Here is a 14,102-nt window from a genome sequence, read left to right as displayed (position 1 = left end):
TTAGGTTTGCTGTATTTCAGAAAGTGAAAATCTGGTCACAAAAGTGAGGGGTGTGTGTGTGTCAAAGTTGTTAAGCTTTTTTTGGCAAAAAAATAAAAATCAGCAAAGAAACCCACTTACAATATGGATTGCAATATGTCCAGTTTTTTGCGGACATTTACAATGGACGTTGAAAATTCCACCAGGACACCGTTTTTGGAAGCCAAATCCCGGTGATGTCTGGGATTTTTCGGACATATGGCAGCCCTAAGAGTCATTCATTTGAGCCCCACATTGTGCAGAATATTCCTGCATTGCAGGGGGTTGAACTAAATGACCCTCATGGTCCTTCCAACTCTATAATTCTCTATGTATATTCCTGCACAGCAGAGGTTTTCAACTTTTTTGAGTCCACGGCTTCCTTGGCCAATTACATTATTTCTGCGGCACCCCTGTGGGGCTGGCAGCCTCTCACTTTTTTTCGAACACCCTCCCTTGTGGGGTGTTCCTTCAGCCTCCTCTCCTCTCATTTCTCCTCTCGGAAATGATCTCTTTCAGCTTCTGCTTTCTGGAAGAAGGTATAGGGTTATAAAGGCCAGGACTAGCCGCCTGAAAAACAGTTTCTACGCTAATGCAATTCTGGTTCTAAACGCAGCATAAGGGGTCTCTGTAGTATAGTGTATTTTAAAATGGGGTTTTAGAGGGTTTTTTAAGGGGTTTTTGAATGTTTTATGTAGTTTTATGTAGTTTTTATGTAGTTTTATGTAGTTTTGTGGTAGTTTTAGGTAGTTTTTATGTAGTTTTATGTAGTTTTTCAATTTCATTGTTCCGCAAGGGACAATGACAATAAAGATATCGTATCGTATCGTATCTCCCCTCTCCTTGGGAGTCCTCTATTGCTGCCCGCCCCAGTGTTTGAGCTACCCCCTGCCCCAAAGAGATGTGGCTCCTTACACTGTCCATTCCCAACAACAAGGGCTGGAGGACTGGCTGGCTGGGCTCCCTTGCCTGCCTGCCTGCCTGCCTGCCTGCTTGCTTACTCCGAGGTCGCCTCACCTTCTGGCAACCAGCACCCCCTGGGCAGCCCCAGAGGCACCATTCGCCTGGGGAGCTTGTAGCCAGGGCTGCTGCAACAAACAGCTGTGCAAGCTTTGGGAGGCAGAGACGCAAGAAGGAATCAGAGGAGGGAGGGAAGGAAAGAGGGACAGAGGCCAGTGTTGCCCGCGACATCCCTGACCATCATTTAAGGCACCCCAGGGTGCCACGGTACCCTAGTTGAAAACCACTGCTATACAGTATATGTAAAAATGTAAGGCTGTCATCACGCTGCGGTTCTTGTGGATGCCAATAGGTGGCCATGGCAACTGCAGCTTGATGAAAAGCAGGCAGGCCAGTGAGGAGGTGGCAAAAGCGGCAAGCAACCCAGGTGAACTATTTGACAGAGGGAGGGAGGTTAATGGGTTAAAAATAAAATAAAATGAATATTACTTGTTAGCTATAGGTCATAGTAATATCACTGCAAGAAAAATGTCAAACCAAACACATAGAAAAGACAAATGTGTGCCTAATGGTACTAAGGGAGGCAATCATCCTGTAAACAGAGCTGATGCCACGGGCTCTGCTGCGACAGGCCAGCTCCATCTGGCCTCTCCTCAACTGTCACTTGGGGGCAGCCAGTCCATCAGGCTGCCTCAATGGGAGAAATACAAAACTCACCCCACCTGCTCTGCTGGAAGCCCAGCTCCATGTGCCAACTGGAAACAACCATTCAGAAATTGTTGCCTGAGTTTTGATTTTGATTTTCCTCTTCCCTCCTTGCCCCTTGTGTGTCGTAGGGTTCTTGTTCTTGTTTACATGGTAAGACTGTCTTGTTTTGACTGTATGCAAGCTACTCTGGGAGCCTTTTTGGCTGAAAAGCAGAGCAAAGGTAAAGGGACTCCTGAACATTAGGTCCAGTCATGGATGAATCTGGGGTTGTGGTGCTCATCTTGCTTTACTGGCTGAGGGAGCTGGCGTACAGCTTCCAGGTCATGTGGCCAGCATGACTAAGCCACTTCTGGTGAAACCAGAGCAGTGCATGGAAACACCGTTTCCCTTCCCATTGGGAGTGGTACCTATTTATCTACTTGCACTGGCGTGCTTTTGAACTGCTAGGTTGGCAGGAGCAGGGACTGAGCAACGGGAGCTCACCCCGTCGCGGGGATTCGGACCACCGACCTTCTGATCGGCAAGCCCTAGGCTCTGTGATTTAACCCACAGCGCCACCCGCGTCCCACCAAGAGTACAAATGCTCTAAATAAATCAGCAGGTTTGAAGCTTAATGCTCAAACTCTCCAAGGCTTCGCTCCACAAGCTGGGAGGGGTCTGGCATTTGCCACGATGGCTTCAGCAATTAGGCTGCTTTAACGGTCTGCTGTACTTAAGTCAAATTTTGGGGACGCAGGTGGCGCTGTGGGTTAAACCACAGAGCCTAGGACTTGCCAATCAGAAGGTCGCCGGTTCGAATCCCTGCGACGGGGTGAGCTCCCTTTACCTTTACGTCAGATTTCAGAGAGCTTACAGTTTTGGACTACGGTTACAGATAGGTAGCCGTGTTGGTCTGCCATAGTCAAAACAAAATAAAAAAATTCCTTCCAGTAGCACCTTAAAGACCAACTAAATTAGTTCTTGGTATGAGCTTTCGTGTGCATGCACACTTCTTCAGATACCACGACTACGACTCCCATGAGCCCCAACCAGCAAACGACAACTGGGGCTTGATGGGAATTGTAGTCCAAAAGATCTGGCGGGCATTAAGGTGAGGCTGGCTGCTCCAAGCTCATGCGGCGGAGAGGAATCCGTCCGCTCTCCCAATCCTTTGGTGTCGGGTAAAAGTGGAATCCAAGGAAACCACAGCGCCCTAATTAAGCCACACAAGAAACAACTTCCACCAACAGCCTACATGTAGCCTCTACTCTTTTCTCCCAGCTCTATGATTCTGCCCCCCCCCGCTCTACACTCTATTTCCGCCCTCAACAATCATGTTGGGGAAAGCGTCACGTGATCCATTTCCGCCCAACTGCTCACGTGCTAGGCAAGGATGACAACAACGCGCGACGTTTCCTCGCCCTGCCCAACGGGAAGCCATTTCCGGTTAGCGTACCTCAACAAAGATGGCAGACGAGGCTACTCGCCGGGTAGTGGCTGAGTTGCCTTTGCTGAAGACGAACGCGGGTCCGCGGGACAAGGAGCTGTGGATTCAGCGGCTGAAGGAGGAATACCAGGCGCTCATTAAGGTACGTGGTCCTTCCCGGTGAGGAGAGGGAGCTATGTGCCGGGAGGCTGACGTGGCTCCGCTGCACTACGGTGGCTTCAGAGGGTCAAGTTTCGTGCTGCTGCAATAGGAGAAACTTGCGGGGCCTGAGGCTGCAGGGCTGTTGCCACTTCCCTGGGAGTGAGCCCCATTGAAAATCAGTGGGACTTGCTTCTGAGGAGACCAGCCTCCACCCACTCTGACGCCTACCAGTTGTTTCGGACTACGGCTCCCACCGTGCAGGGCCTTTGGCTGTTTCCTGGGGCTGATGGGAGTTGTAGTGCGAAACGTCCTGTACAGATGGTCCCCGGCCTGATGGTTGTACAGTGGTACCTCAGGTTACATACGCTTCAGGTCACAGACTTCGCTAACCCAGAAATAGTGCTTCAGCTTAAGAACTTTGCTTCAGGATGAGAACAGAAATCGTGCTCGCGGTACGGCGGCAGCAGGAGGCCCCATTAGCTAAAGTGGTGCTTCAGGTTAAGAACACTTTCAGGTTAAGAACGGACCTCCGAAACGAATTAAGTACTTAACCCGAGGTACCACTGTACTGTGATTCAGGAGGGTTTGTGCCCAGGAAAGCTGCCAGCCTAAGAGCCATGTCCGCACGCTGCTCTGTGCAGATGGCACTGTTGAGTAAACACACCTAGGACTTGTGTCTGAGTTCACCTTTCTTTTTTTCTCTCCCCCCCCGTCCCAATTGTTTTTTGGAAGCTTACTGAGATGAAATCTTTGGGGGGGGGGACTATATTTTTAACTGTAACTACTTTTGTAACATTTTAACAGTTTTACTTTTAAAATAGTAATAATAAGTGGGTGTGTTTGCTGCCCTGGACTCCTTTCGGGGGAAGGCTAAGATTTAAATTTAATAAATAAATAAATCCACCCTCCTAAAGAACCCTGAGAACTGTTGCTTACCGCTCACAGAGCTATGATTCGCAGCACTCTTAACAAGCTACAGTTCCCAGGAATCTTTGTATGTGTGCAGGGTGGGGGGTGGGGTACTATATACTATATATACTATATATGGCTGCAGGAATAATCCGTAACCTGCCTCTGTTGGATTTTCAAAAAATGTTCATTACAGACATCATGCTATGGAGGTTACCTTGCTGTCTGTTTTATTTTATGGATTCTTTCTGTAGTATGTGGAAAACAACAAGAATGCTGATAATGACTGGTTCAGGCTAGAGTCCAACAAGGAAGGCACAAGGTGAGTACAAGGGAGACCCCAAAACTTTGTGGGAAATCCTGGGAACTGTAGTTTGTTTTGGGTGCTGGGAATTATAGCTTTGTGAGGTCTGCACCCTGAACAAACTACAGTTCCTGGGATTCTTCATGACTGTTAAAGCGGCACAATAGTGCTTTACATGTATTGTGAATATATTCTACAGCACTTAGAGAATGTTGAAGACACACATTTTTACCCTGGCTTTTGGCAATTGGGATGTATATTTTTATTTCTGTAAGTTGTTTAAACTGTTTTTAACACTGTTTTAATTGCCATTAACCCACCCTGAGACCTTGAGGTGAAGGGTGGGATGATAGTAGCAATAATAGTAATATTAATATTCATTATTATGTGGATGTGACTTTAGTGCGACAGGAGATGTAACTTTGTCGTGTCTCTTTTTCTTTCCTTGCCAGGTGGTTTGGGAAATGCTGGTACATTCACAACCTCCTGAAGTATGAGTTTGCTGTTGAGTTTGATGTGAGTCCTTGCCCCATGCCCTCCTCTGGGCTTCCTGACCCTCCTGCTTTTCATTCCTCACTTTCTGTGTGAGAGCTGCTTCCTTTACTTTTATATGTTTTATTTCAACAATTTGTATATTGTTTAATCACAGTTGCCTGTAAGCAGTGAACGAGAAACCCAATGCAATGTGATTGAAAATGAGTTAAAGCTATACAATCAGAGTTCAATTAAAAAGCCGGCTGGAATGAAATAGTTTTCAGAAACCGTTGGATGGTTTCTGGTGAATGGATGGATTTTGGTGAGGGCTAATTAGGTCAACCTACGCAGGATTTCTAAGTATTAAGCTCTGCTTAAACCCCATTTGCAGATTCCGGTAACGTATCCATCCACCGCGCCGGAAATCGCCATCCCAGAGCTGGATGGAAAAACAGCAAAAATGTACAGGTCAGATGTTCTCCTCCTCTATATTTTAGCCAGTTTGTATGGTGTGGTCTAGATCACAATTTCCCCTTGTATCTGTCCTGTTAATGCCCCATCTTAATACCTCTGTGTGTCTTCTTGCAGGGGTGGTAAAATATGTCTGACGGACCACTTTAAACCTTTGTGGGCCAGGAATGTACCTAAATTTGGGCTGGCTCATCTCATGGCCTTGGGGGTGAGTAGTAGGTGTGAGAGTGTGTGTGCGCACACATCTGTTTGACTGGGCTGCTTGGGACATCATTTAGTAAGCCCCAAAGGGGTGCTCTTGTCAAATGAGTAAATTGCATTGGCAGCAAACCTTCCGATTGAAAAACTGGGTCCTCCAAATAAGTATCAAAGCATGAAAACAACACGGAAGTCTTCCGGTTTCTTAAAGTTTAAGAAATGCATTGCATTGGTTTTTGTGGACTAGAGCCCATGTCAGTTGTATCCATGATACATCAGGGGTGGGGAACTTATTCTGGTCTGTAAGCCAGATCTTTAATTCCCCATCAGCTGGCAGGCTAGAATCAGAAAGTCATCCAGAAGGGAATGTAGCCCTCAGGCTGAAAAATGGGTTCTTCACCTCTATTGTAGATAATACTGAGCCTAGATAGGCAACTTCATATGTTGGATGTGAACTGGGAAGCCTTGTAATTGGAAATATTGTTGTAACAATCCTAAAAATGTCAAGTATGTCACATGGCCACTCTTACCAGATGTGGGAAAGGAAGCGGCCCTGGTAGCCTCCTGATGGTCCTCTATTTGTCTTGCAGCTGGGACCCTGGCTGGCTGTGGAGATCCCAGACTTGATATCGAAAGGCCAGATTGAGCACAAGGAGAAATGAGGCAGGCTGTGCGGCCTGCGGGTGGAGGCTAGGCCTCGGCTGCTCTCCTAGGCCTCAACCATCAACAGCTGCAGACTCAAACATGTGCCAGTGACTTTGTTTTGTGCTTCTCTGTGTAACTTCTGAACCCCGGACTTCCGACTGATCCACAGAACATGACTCACTAATTAAAAGAAGGAAAAGCAAGTCTTTCCTAAGAGTTGCTGTTTTGCTTGTCTCTTGAAAAGCCACCTGAACGCACTGTTGTGGCAAATCTTATTTATATACCACTTCATCAGGAAAAAAACTTTAGATGGTTTACATAAAATGATAGGAAATATTTATTTAAAAATAGCAATAAAAGCAGACCTTGGGTTGTAACCAACTATGTTTTACTCATAGTAGAACCAGTGAAATTAATAGAGCTAAGTTAATGCTGTCCATTAACTTTAGTGGGTCTTCTCTGAGTAGGCACTGGATACAACCCTTTAAAAACGTAATAAAACTGAAACAAAGGTGAAAACCAAGAGGCGTTGAAGGCAAACGTCTGCATTGCTTAGCAGTCTTGTACCTAGTGCTGCTCATGCATTCTGTTGTTGTTGTTGTTTAGTTGTTTAGTCGTGTCCAACTCTTTGTGACCCCATGGACCAGAGCACGCCAGGCACCCCTGTCTTCCACTGCCTCCCGCAGCTTGGTCAGACTCATGTTTGTCGCTTCAAGAACACTGTTCCACCATCTCGTCCTCTGTCGTCCCCTTCTCCTTGTGCCCTCCATCTTTCCCAACATCAGGGTCTTTTCAGGGAGTCTTCTCTTCTCGTGAGGTGGCCAAAGTATTGGAGCCTCAGCTTCACGATCTCTCCTTCCAGTGAGCACCCAGGGCTAATTTCCTTAAGAATGGATGCGTTTGATCTTCTTGCAGTCCATGGGACTCTCAAGAGTCTCCTCCAGCACCATAATTCAAAAGCATCAATTCTTCGGCGATCAGCCTTCTTTATGGTCCAGCTCTCACTTCCATACATTACTACTGGGAAAATCATGGCTTTAACTATACGGACCTTTGTTGGCAAGGTGATGTCTCTGCGTTTTAATATGCTGTCTAGGTTTGCCATCGCCTTTCTCCCAAGGAGCAGGCGTCTTTTAATTTCGTGACTGCTATCACCATCTGCAGTGATCATGGAGCCGAAGAAAGTAAAATCTCTCACTGCCTCCAATTCTTCCCCTTCTATTTGCCAGGAGGTGATGGGACCGGTGGCCATGATCTTCGTTTTTTTGATGTTGAGCTTCAGACCATATTTTGCGCTCTCCTCTTTCACCCTCATTAAAAGGTTCTTTAATTCCTCCTCACTTTCTGCTATCAAGGTTGTGTCATCTGCATATCTGAGGTTGTTGATATTTCTTCCGGCGATCTTAATTCCAGCTTGGGATTCATCCAGCCCAGCCTTTTGCATGATGAATTCTGCATATAAGTTAAATAAGTAGGGAGACAATATACAGCCTTGCCGTACTCCTTTCCCAATTTTGAACCAATCAGTTGTTCCATATCCAGTTCTAACTGTAGCTTCTTGTCCCACATAGAGATTTCTCAGGAGACAGATGAGATGATCAGGCACTCCCATTTCTTTAAGAACTTGCCATAGTTTGCTGTGGTCGGCATAGTCAATGAAGCAGAAGTAGATGTCTTTCTGGAACTCTCTAGCTTTCTCCATAATCCAGCGCATGTTTGCAATTTGGTCTCTGGTTCCTCTGCCCCTTTGAAATCCAGCTTGCACTTCTGGGAGTTCTCGGTCCACATACTGCTTAAGCCTGCCTTGCAGAATTTTAAGCATAACCTTGCTAGCATGTGAAATGACTGCAATTGTGCGGTAGTTGGAGCATTCTTTGGCACTGCCCTTCTTTGGGATTGGGATGTAGACTGATCTTCTCCAATCCTCTGGCCACTGCTGAGTTTTCCAAATTTTCTGGCATATTGAGTGTAGCACCTTAACAACAGCATCATCGTTTAAAATTTTAAATAGCTCAGCTGGAATATCATCACTTCCACTGGCCTTGTTATTAGCAGTGCTTTCTAAGGCCCATTTGACTTCACTCTCCAGTATGTCTGGCTCAAGGTCAGCAACCACACTATCTGGGGCGTACGAGACATCCATATCTTTCTGGTATAATTCCTCTGTGTATTCTTGCCACCTCTTCTTGATGTCTTCTGCTTCTGTTAGGTCCTTTCCACTTTTGTCTTTTATTATGGTAATCTTTGTACGAAATGTTCCTTTCATATCTCCAATTTTCTTGACCAGATCTCTGGTTTTTCCCATTCTATTGTTTTCCTCTATTTCTTTGCATTGCTCGTTTAAGAAGGCCTTCTTGTCTCTCCTTGCTATTTTTTGGAAATCTGCATTCAATTTCCTGTATCTTTCACTATCTCCCTCGCATTTTGCTTGCCTTCTCTCCCCTGCTATTTGTAAGGCCTCGTTAGACAGCCACTTTACTTTCTTGCATTTCCTTTTCATTGGGATGGTTTTAGTTGCTGCCTCCTGTATAATGTTATGAGCCTCCATCCATAGTTCTTCAGGCACTCTGTCCACCAAATCTAAATCCTGAAACCTGTTCCTCACTTCCACTGTGTATTCATAAGGGATTTGACTTAGATTGTATCTTACTGGCCCAGTGGTTTTTCCTACTTTCTTCAGTTTAAGCTTGAATTATGCTATAAGAAGCTGATGATCTGAGCCACAGTCAGCTCCAGGTCTTGTTTTTGCTGACTGTATAGAGCTTCTCCATCTTTGGCTGCAGAGAATATAATCAATCTGATTTCGATGCTGCCCATCTGGTGATGTCCATGTGTAGAGTCGCCTCCTGTGTTGTTGGAAAAGCGTGTTTGTGATGACCAGCTTGTTCTCTTGGTAGAACTCTATTAGCCTTTGTCCTGCTTCGTTTTGAACTCCAAGGCCAAACTTGCCAGTTGTTCCTTTTATCTCTTGACTCCCTACTTTAGCATTCCAATCCCCTATAATGAGAAGAACATCCTTCTTTGGTGTCATTTCTATAAGGTGTTGTAAGTCTTCATAGAACTGGTCAATTTCAGTTTCTTCAGCACCAGTGGTTGGTGCATAAACTTGGATTACTGTGATGTTAAAAGGTCTGCCTTGGATTCGTATCGAGATCATTCTATCATTTTTGAAATTGCATCCCAGTACAGCTTTCACCACTCTTTTGTTGACTATGAAGGCCACACCCTTTCTTTTACGGGATTCTTGCCCACAGTAGTAGATATGATAGTCATCCGAACTGAATTCGCCCATTCCTGTCCATTTTAGTTCACTGATGCCCAAGATGTCAATATATATTCTTGCCATCTCATTTTTGACCACATCCAACTTACCAAGGTTCATAGTTCTTACATTCCAGGTTCCTATGCAGTATTTTTCTTTACAGCATTGGACTTTCCTTTCTCTTCCAGTCATATCCGCAACTGAGCGTCCTTTCGGCTTTGGCCCAGCCGCTTCATCAGCTCTGAATCTACTTGTACTTGTCCTCCGCTCTTCCTCAGTAGCATGTTGGACGCCTTCCGACCTGAGAGGCTCATCTTCCAGCGTCATAACTTTTATATGCCTGTTGCCTTTGTCCATGGAGTTTTCTTGGCAGGGATACTGGAGTGGCTTGCCGGTTCCTTCTCCAGGTGGATCATGTTTGGTCAAAACTCTCCACTATGACCTGTCCATCTTGGGTGGCCCTGCACGGCATAGCTCATAGCTTCTCTGAGTTATTCAAGCCCCTTCGCCACGGCAAGGCAGTGATCCATGAAGGAGTGCTCATGCATTCTAAGAAACAAAAAAAAAATTGGTTCTGAAATCGGTGGCAAATATTGGCACAGTTTTGAAAGGTTCAGTTGATTGTACGCAGCCATAGAGAAAAACCTGCTCCTTGATCTCCAGAACCATCAAGCAAAATTTGGTTACGATATCTTAAGAGGTATCCAAATGCATTACAAACTGACAAATTTCTTTCCAAATACATAGTATAGCTATGGTTTTGCAGGGAGCAGCATTCTATCTCTGCTACCTAGGAGGGATAGGTATGTGTGCAGGAAGAGGGGAATAAGCTATGAGGAAAGACTAGCTCAGGGTGGAACATCTTCCATCTCTCTGTGCTGCTGGGACAGACCTCAGCCTGAAATCCTGAGGAGCTGCTGCCAGTCAGGGTAGACTATACTGAGCTAGATTGATGTTGGAAGATTCGAGCCATGGGATTTGCTCCCACAATATGTTGTGGTGGCCACCAAATTGGATGGCTTTGAAAGAGGATTGGATAGATTCATTTTCATACCATAAATTAGGGTTGCCATATGGCTTTGGCTGTAATGTCTGGAAAAATCCGGACATATAGCAACCCATGTTGGAAGTGTAGGTTTTGGTGAATTTTCTCTGGATTTTCCCTTTTTGAGATATGGAGACCCTACTATAAATGTTCAGGGAGGTGGGTGGATTGTTATATTTTTGTTGGTTTACATAGCAACAACTGTGTCCCTCCAGAAAGCATGAATGCACCACAGAAAAACTAATAAATTAGAATGGTGTGTGGGTTAGGGCTCAGCGATATATCAATATAAATCACAATGTGGAGCCAGACAACGCTTCTCTTGATTTCTGCAGCCCCTGTTAACTCTGCTGGCTCAACTCTCCCCTGCGTCCTACAAGGGGCGGCAAATTAGAAAAGCTGGTGCTGGCAAAAATCACAATGCGGGGGGAAACCGTGAAGCCAGCCAGTGTCTCTACATAGCTCCATCCTTATTTCAGACATCATGATATATCAGAATATTGTGATGTTTCGCATGGTGATATCTTCTTCTTTTTCTTCTTTGGTGATCACTCGTAGCAGAGTAAGATTGTCTTCCATAGACACAGTTTTAACAATGAGCCCGTAAGTGATTGTGGAGGCCAATTCTGGATTCACACGTCCTTCCACAGAGGGGACATTGGTTCCCGGGTGGGAGTCGATCACTGTGTGGATTTGCCAAGTGTGCCTTCCTTTTAGCATGTTTCTCCCTTGTGTCCTGAGTTCAAGTGTCTTCAAAGCCCATGACACCTTTGGTAAAGGCTGTTCTCCAACTGGAGCGCTTGCAGGCAAGTGTTTCCCAATTGTTGGTGTTTATACTACATTTTTAAAAAAATTGCCTTGGGACAGTCTTTAAACCTCTTTTGTTGACCACCAGCATTACACTTTCCATTTTTAAGTTTGGAATAGAGTAGTTGCTTTGGAAGACGATCATTGGGCATCCACACAACATGACCAGTCCAACAAAGTTGATGTTGAAGAATCATTGCTTCGACACTGGTGAGCTTTGCTTCTTCCAGTGCACTGACATTAGTTCGCCTGTCTTCCCTAGTGATGTGTAAAAATTTTCAGTGACACAGTTTATGGAATCTTTCGAGGAGTTAGCTTTGTAAACAAGCATTTTGGTTTCCTTGCAAATGTCCCAGTCCTAAAGCACTCTGCACTCCAATCGGGAGAAAGCTGCACTCGCAGAGCTCAGACGATGCTGGATTTCGGCATCAATGATGGCATGGTGATATATCATGATGTTGAAAACCAGATATTGCCTAGCCCTAGTGTGGATGGTCCAGATGATCCACCATTGAGTGCTCTATTATTCCATCAGTGACATGTTGCAGAATACGCCCATGAAAAAACACCAGTCTGGGGGCTTCCTCAGTGTGACTGGATGAGGCCCTGTGTGAGTTTAATTCCGTACAAGCAACACTGCCTTTCCCCTCAGTTGATATTTGCTGAGCCATTAATGAATGGGTGGAAGGTAGCATCCAGTTAATATGTCCAGTATCCTCTCCCCTTCATCTTCTCAGTAAACTGATATGAAGCGAGTAATTAATACAGAGGAAGGTGAGTACTGAGATGAGCAGATTTTTGCAAGCTGATCTAGGAGGGTTAGTTTACCACCATCACAAGGAAACAATTCTCCTTCTCCCTGGGAAAGAGGAGTGAATTGGATCAGAGGCAACAATAAGCACATAAGCATCCTAACAGGCTCATTATGAGATTAACGGGATATCTCACGTATGGTTAGTTTGCATACAAATGCTAATGTTTTTCAATTACAGTATATGGTTCAAGGAAACATGGGTGTGTGTCTCCCCCCCCCCAAGTATTCAATTTTAATTAAAAATAGCTTTTAGGGCAGGTTTTGTCCCCTATACACTTTTGCTTAGGGGGTTCAGCCCTATTTGATTTGCTAGTGCTTACTTGCAAGGAAACAAACTCCTTGCCCTGCTCTGCTCAGAAGTAAGCCCTGCCCTGTTCAATGGGGCTTATTGTCATGTAAGTGTGCATAGGACTGAAGAATGTTGTACCAGCAATGCAGTCTTGTCGCATTTTAAAAAGACTAATGTAACAAGTAACAATGTAACAAGTATCTATTTGTTAGCCTTCAAGGTGCAGCCAAGATCTGGAAGTTCTTGTTACATTTGAATTAACTCCTGTCAAACAAAGTGGATATAATTATGATTAAATATCCTGCAACTGCAATTCCTATGCACACTTAACATGGAAGTAAGCCCCATTTGTTTATTATCATTTCTTATTTCTTAAGTGATATTTCACCTTTCCTCCTGAACAAAGGAGTTCAAGACTGCAGACATCAACAATAAACATTAAAACACACACCCACCCCAACCTGGAAATAGTTAAAATTCATTCTGAACAACAGTTTAAAATTTAAATTTAAAAGCATTTCTATTCTGCTTAATATTTCAAAAATCTCTTAAGTGGTGCGAATTACTCCTGAACAAACATTCATAGGATCTGGTTGCAGCTTGCGAATAAATCACAGCGAACGACTCCCAAGAACTATACAATACATAGACCAGATCCGACTTGCAAAGCGTCTAGCCTCTTTTTTTTTTTTTTAAGGCTACTGCGCCTTTAAATTTCCTGAGACGCTTCCCGCCGTTTCCACGGCGACGGAAAAGGTGAGAGTGGCAGGTCGGGCAAAGCAAAAGCTGACTGTGACGCTACCAAAACAACAAAAGGAGCCTAGGGAGGATGAGCTGCGCACGCGCAGGTGCCGTCAGTCCGTCGCCTGCGCGCGCGGGGCCCGAAAGGCGTGCCAGCGCCTGCGCGTTGGAGCCGCGCGAAGCCGGCCTCGGCCGGGCAAAAGCGCGGAGTGCGGCGGGGAGGGGGGAGGAACAAAGATGGCGGCCCGTGCTGCAGGAGTTGTTGTTGCCATGGCGTCCTGCAGGAGGTGAGGCCCACACACCTGAACTCCTTTGCGGCACCGCGGGTCTGTTGCGGGACGGGGTGGGGTTTGAGGGTTGGGGGGGTGAGGGCCGTGGGCCGTGTAGCACGAAGGCTTAAGAAGAGGGGGGCTCTAAAGGCTCGGTTAAAAGGATGCTATGGGGGCTCCTCTCCTTATTTGAGTCGTGGGGCCGGCTGTGGGTCTGCATGGGGGGCACAACGCGACATAGGTAAGGCCCACCTGCCTAGATGGTGTCTAGCGCAGGCGACATTCACACGCTGTGCCTGTATAACGCGAGGGGAGGGGGACGGCAGGGAGCACAATTTGACATTATTATGTAATCGCGGCATAATAATATGTGGGGTGAGTCTTGACGGGGTGGAGTTGGGGTTTGTGGTTTTTATTTGGGGGGTGGGGACTTCTATCCCCAGGGTCCTCGGTGAAGGGGGTGGGGAATGGGCTTCTCATGGGGGCTCTGGACTGCGAAGGAGGTCGACCGATGAGGCTGTGCCGCCTAGGAGTTGGGGTGGGCTCTTGGTGACAGCAGGAAGACCCCCAACCTCTATGGAGTAAGTGGGTCTAAAGTGTGGCTTGGAAGTAAAACAATTG

General features: G+C 45.9%; 2 protein-coding genes across 6 annotated transcripts in view; both read left to right on the top strand.

The window, feature by feature from the left end:
• The first annotated feature begins 3,086 nt into the window (after window positions 1–3,086).
• On the top strand, window positions 3,087–6,444 carry UFC1 (ubiquitin-fold modifier conjugating enzyme 1). Its single transcript, XM_083716164.1, has 6 exons — window positions 3,087–3,254; window positions 4,417–4,484; window positions 4,919–4,982; window positions 5,332–5,408; window positions 5,529–5,619; window positions 6,200–6,444. The coding sequence occupies exons 1-6, from the start codon at window positions 3,132–3,134 to the stop codon at window positions 6,269–6,271; spliced, it is 495 nt and encodes a 164-aa protein (XP_083572290.1). The 5' UTR covers window positions 3,087–3,131; the 3' UTR covers window positions 6,272–6,444.
• A 6,856-nt stretch (window positions 6,445–13,300) lies between these two features.
• The window catches only part of USP21 (ubiquitin specific peptidase 21), a gene marked incomplete at its 5' end in the record, with an annotated part of 28,355 nt that continues 27,553 nt past the window's right edge, over window positions 13,301–14,102 (top strand). For 2 of the 5 annotated variants that reach the window (XM_083715663.1, XM_083715662.1), the window contains one exon: window positions 13,301–13,499. In XM_083715663.1, coding sequence (XP_083571789.1) covers window positions 13,301–13,499 — 199 coding nt within the window. Of the gene's footprint in view, window positions 13,500–13,880; window positions 14,063–14,102 lie in introns of those variants that run through there. The other 3 variants (XM_083715666.1, XM_083715664.1, XM_083715665.1) reach the window with 2 other exon arrangements.

Source organism: Podarcis gaigeae, assembly GCF_964106915.1.
Source record: "Podarcis gaigeae genome assembly, chromosome: 16".
Taxonomy (NCBI): Eukaryota; Metazoa; Chordata; class Lepidosauria; order Squamata; family Lacertidae; genus Podarcis; species Podarcis gaigeae.
This window is presented reverse-complemented; position numbering and strand designations above follow the sequence as displayed.

What these genes read in the sequence shown, in the direction of transcription:
- UFC1 (XM_083716164.1), top strand. Translation starts at nt 3,132, where the DNA reads ATGGCAGACGAGGCTACTCGCCGGGTAGTGGCTGAGTTGCCTTTGCTG. An exon ending in AATACCAGGCGCTCATTAAG is followed by an intron (nt 3,255 to 4,416) that starts GTACGTGGTCCT and finishes TTCTTTCTGTAG; the next exon opens with TATGTGGAAAACAACAAGAA. An exon ending in AGTTTGCTGTTGAGTTTGAT is followed by an intron (nt 4,983 to 5,331) that starts GTGAGTCCTTGC and finishes CCCCATTTGCAG; the next exon opens with ATTCCGGTAACGTATCCATC.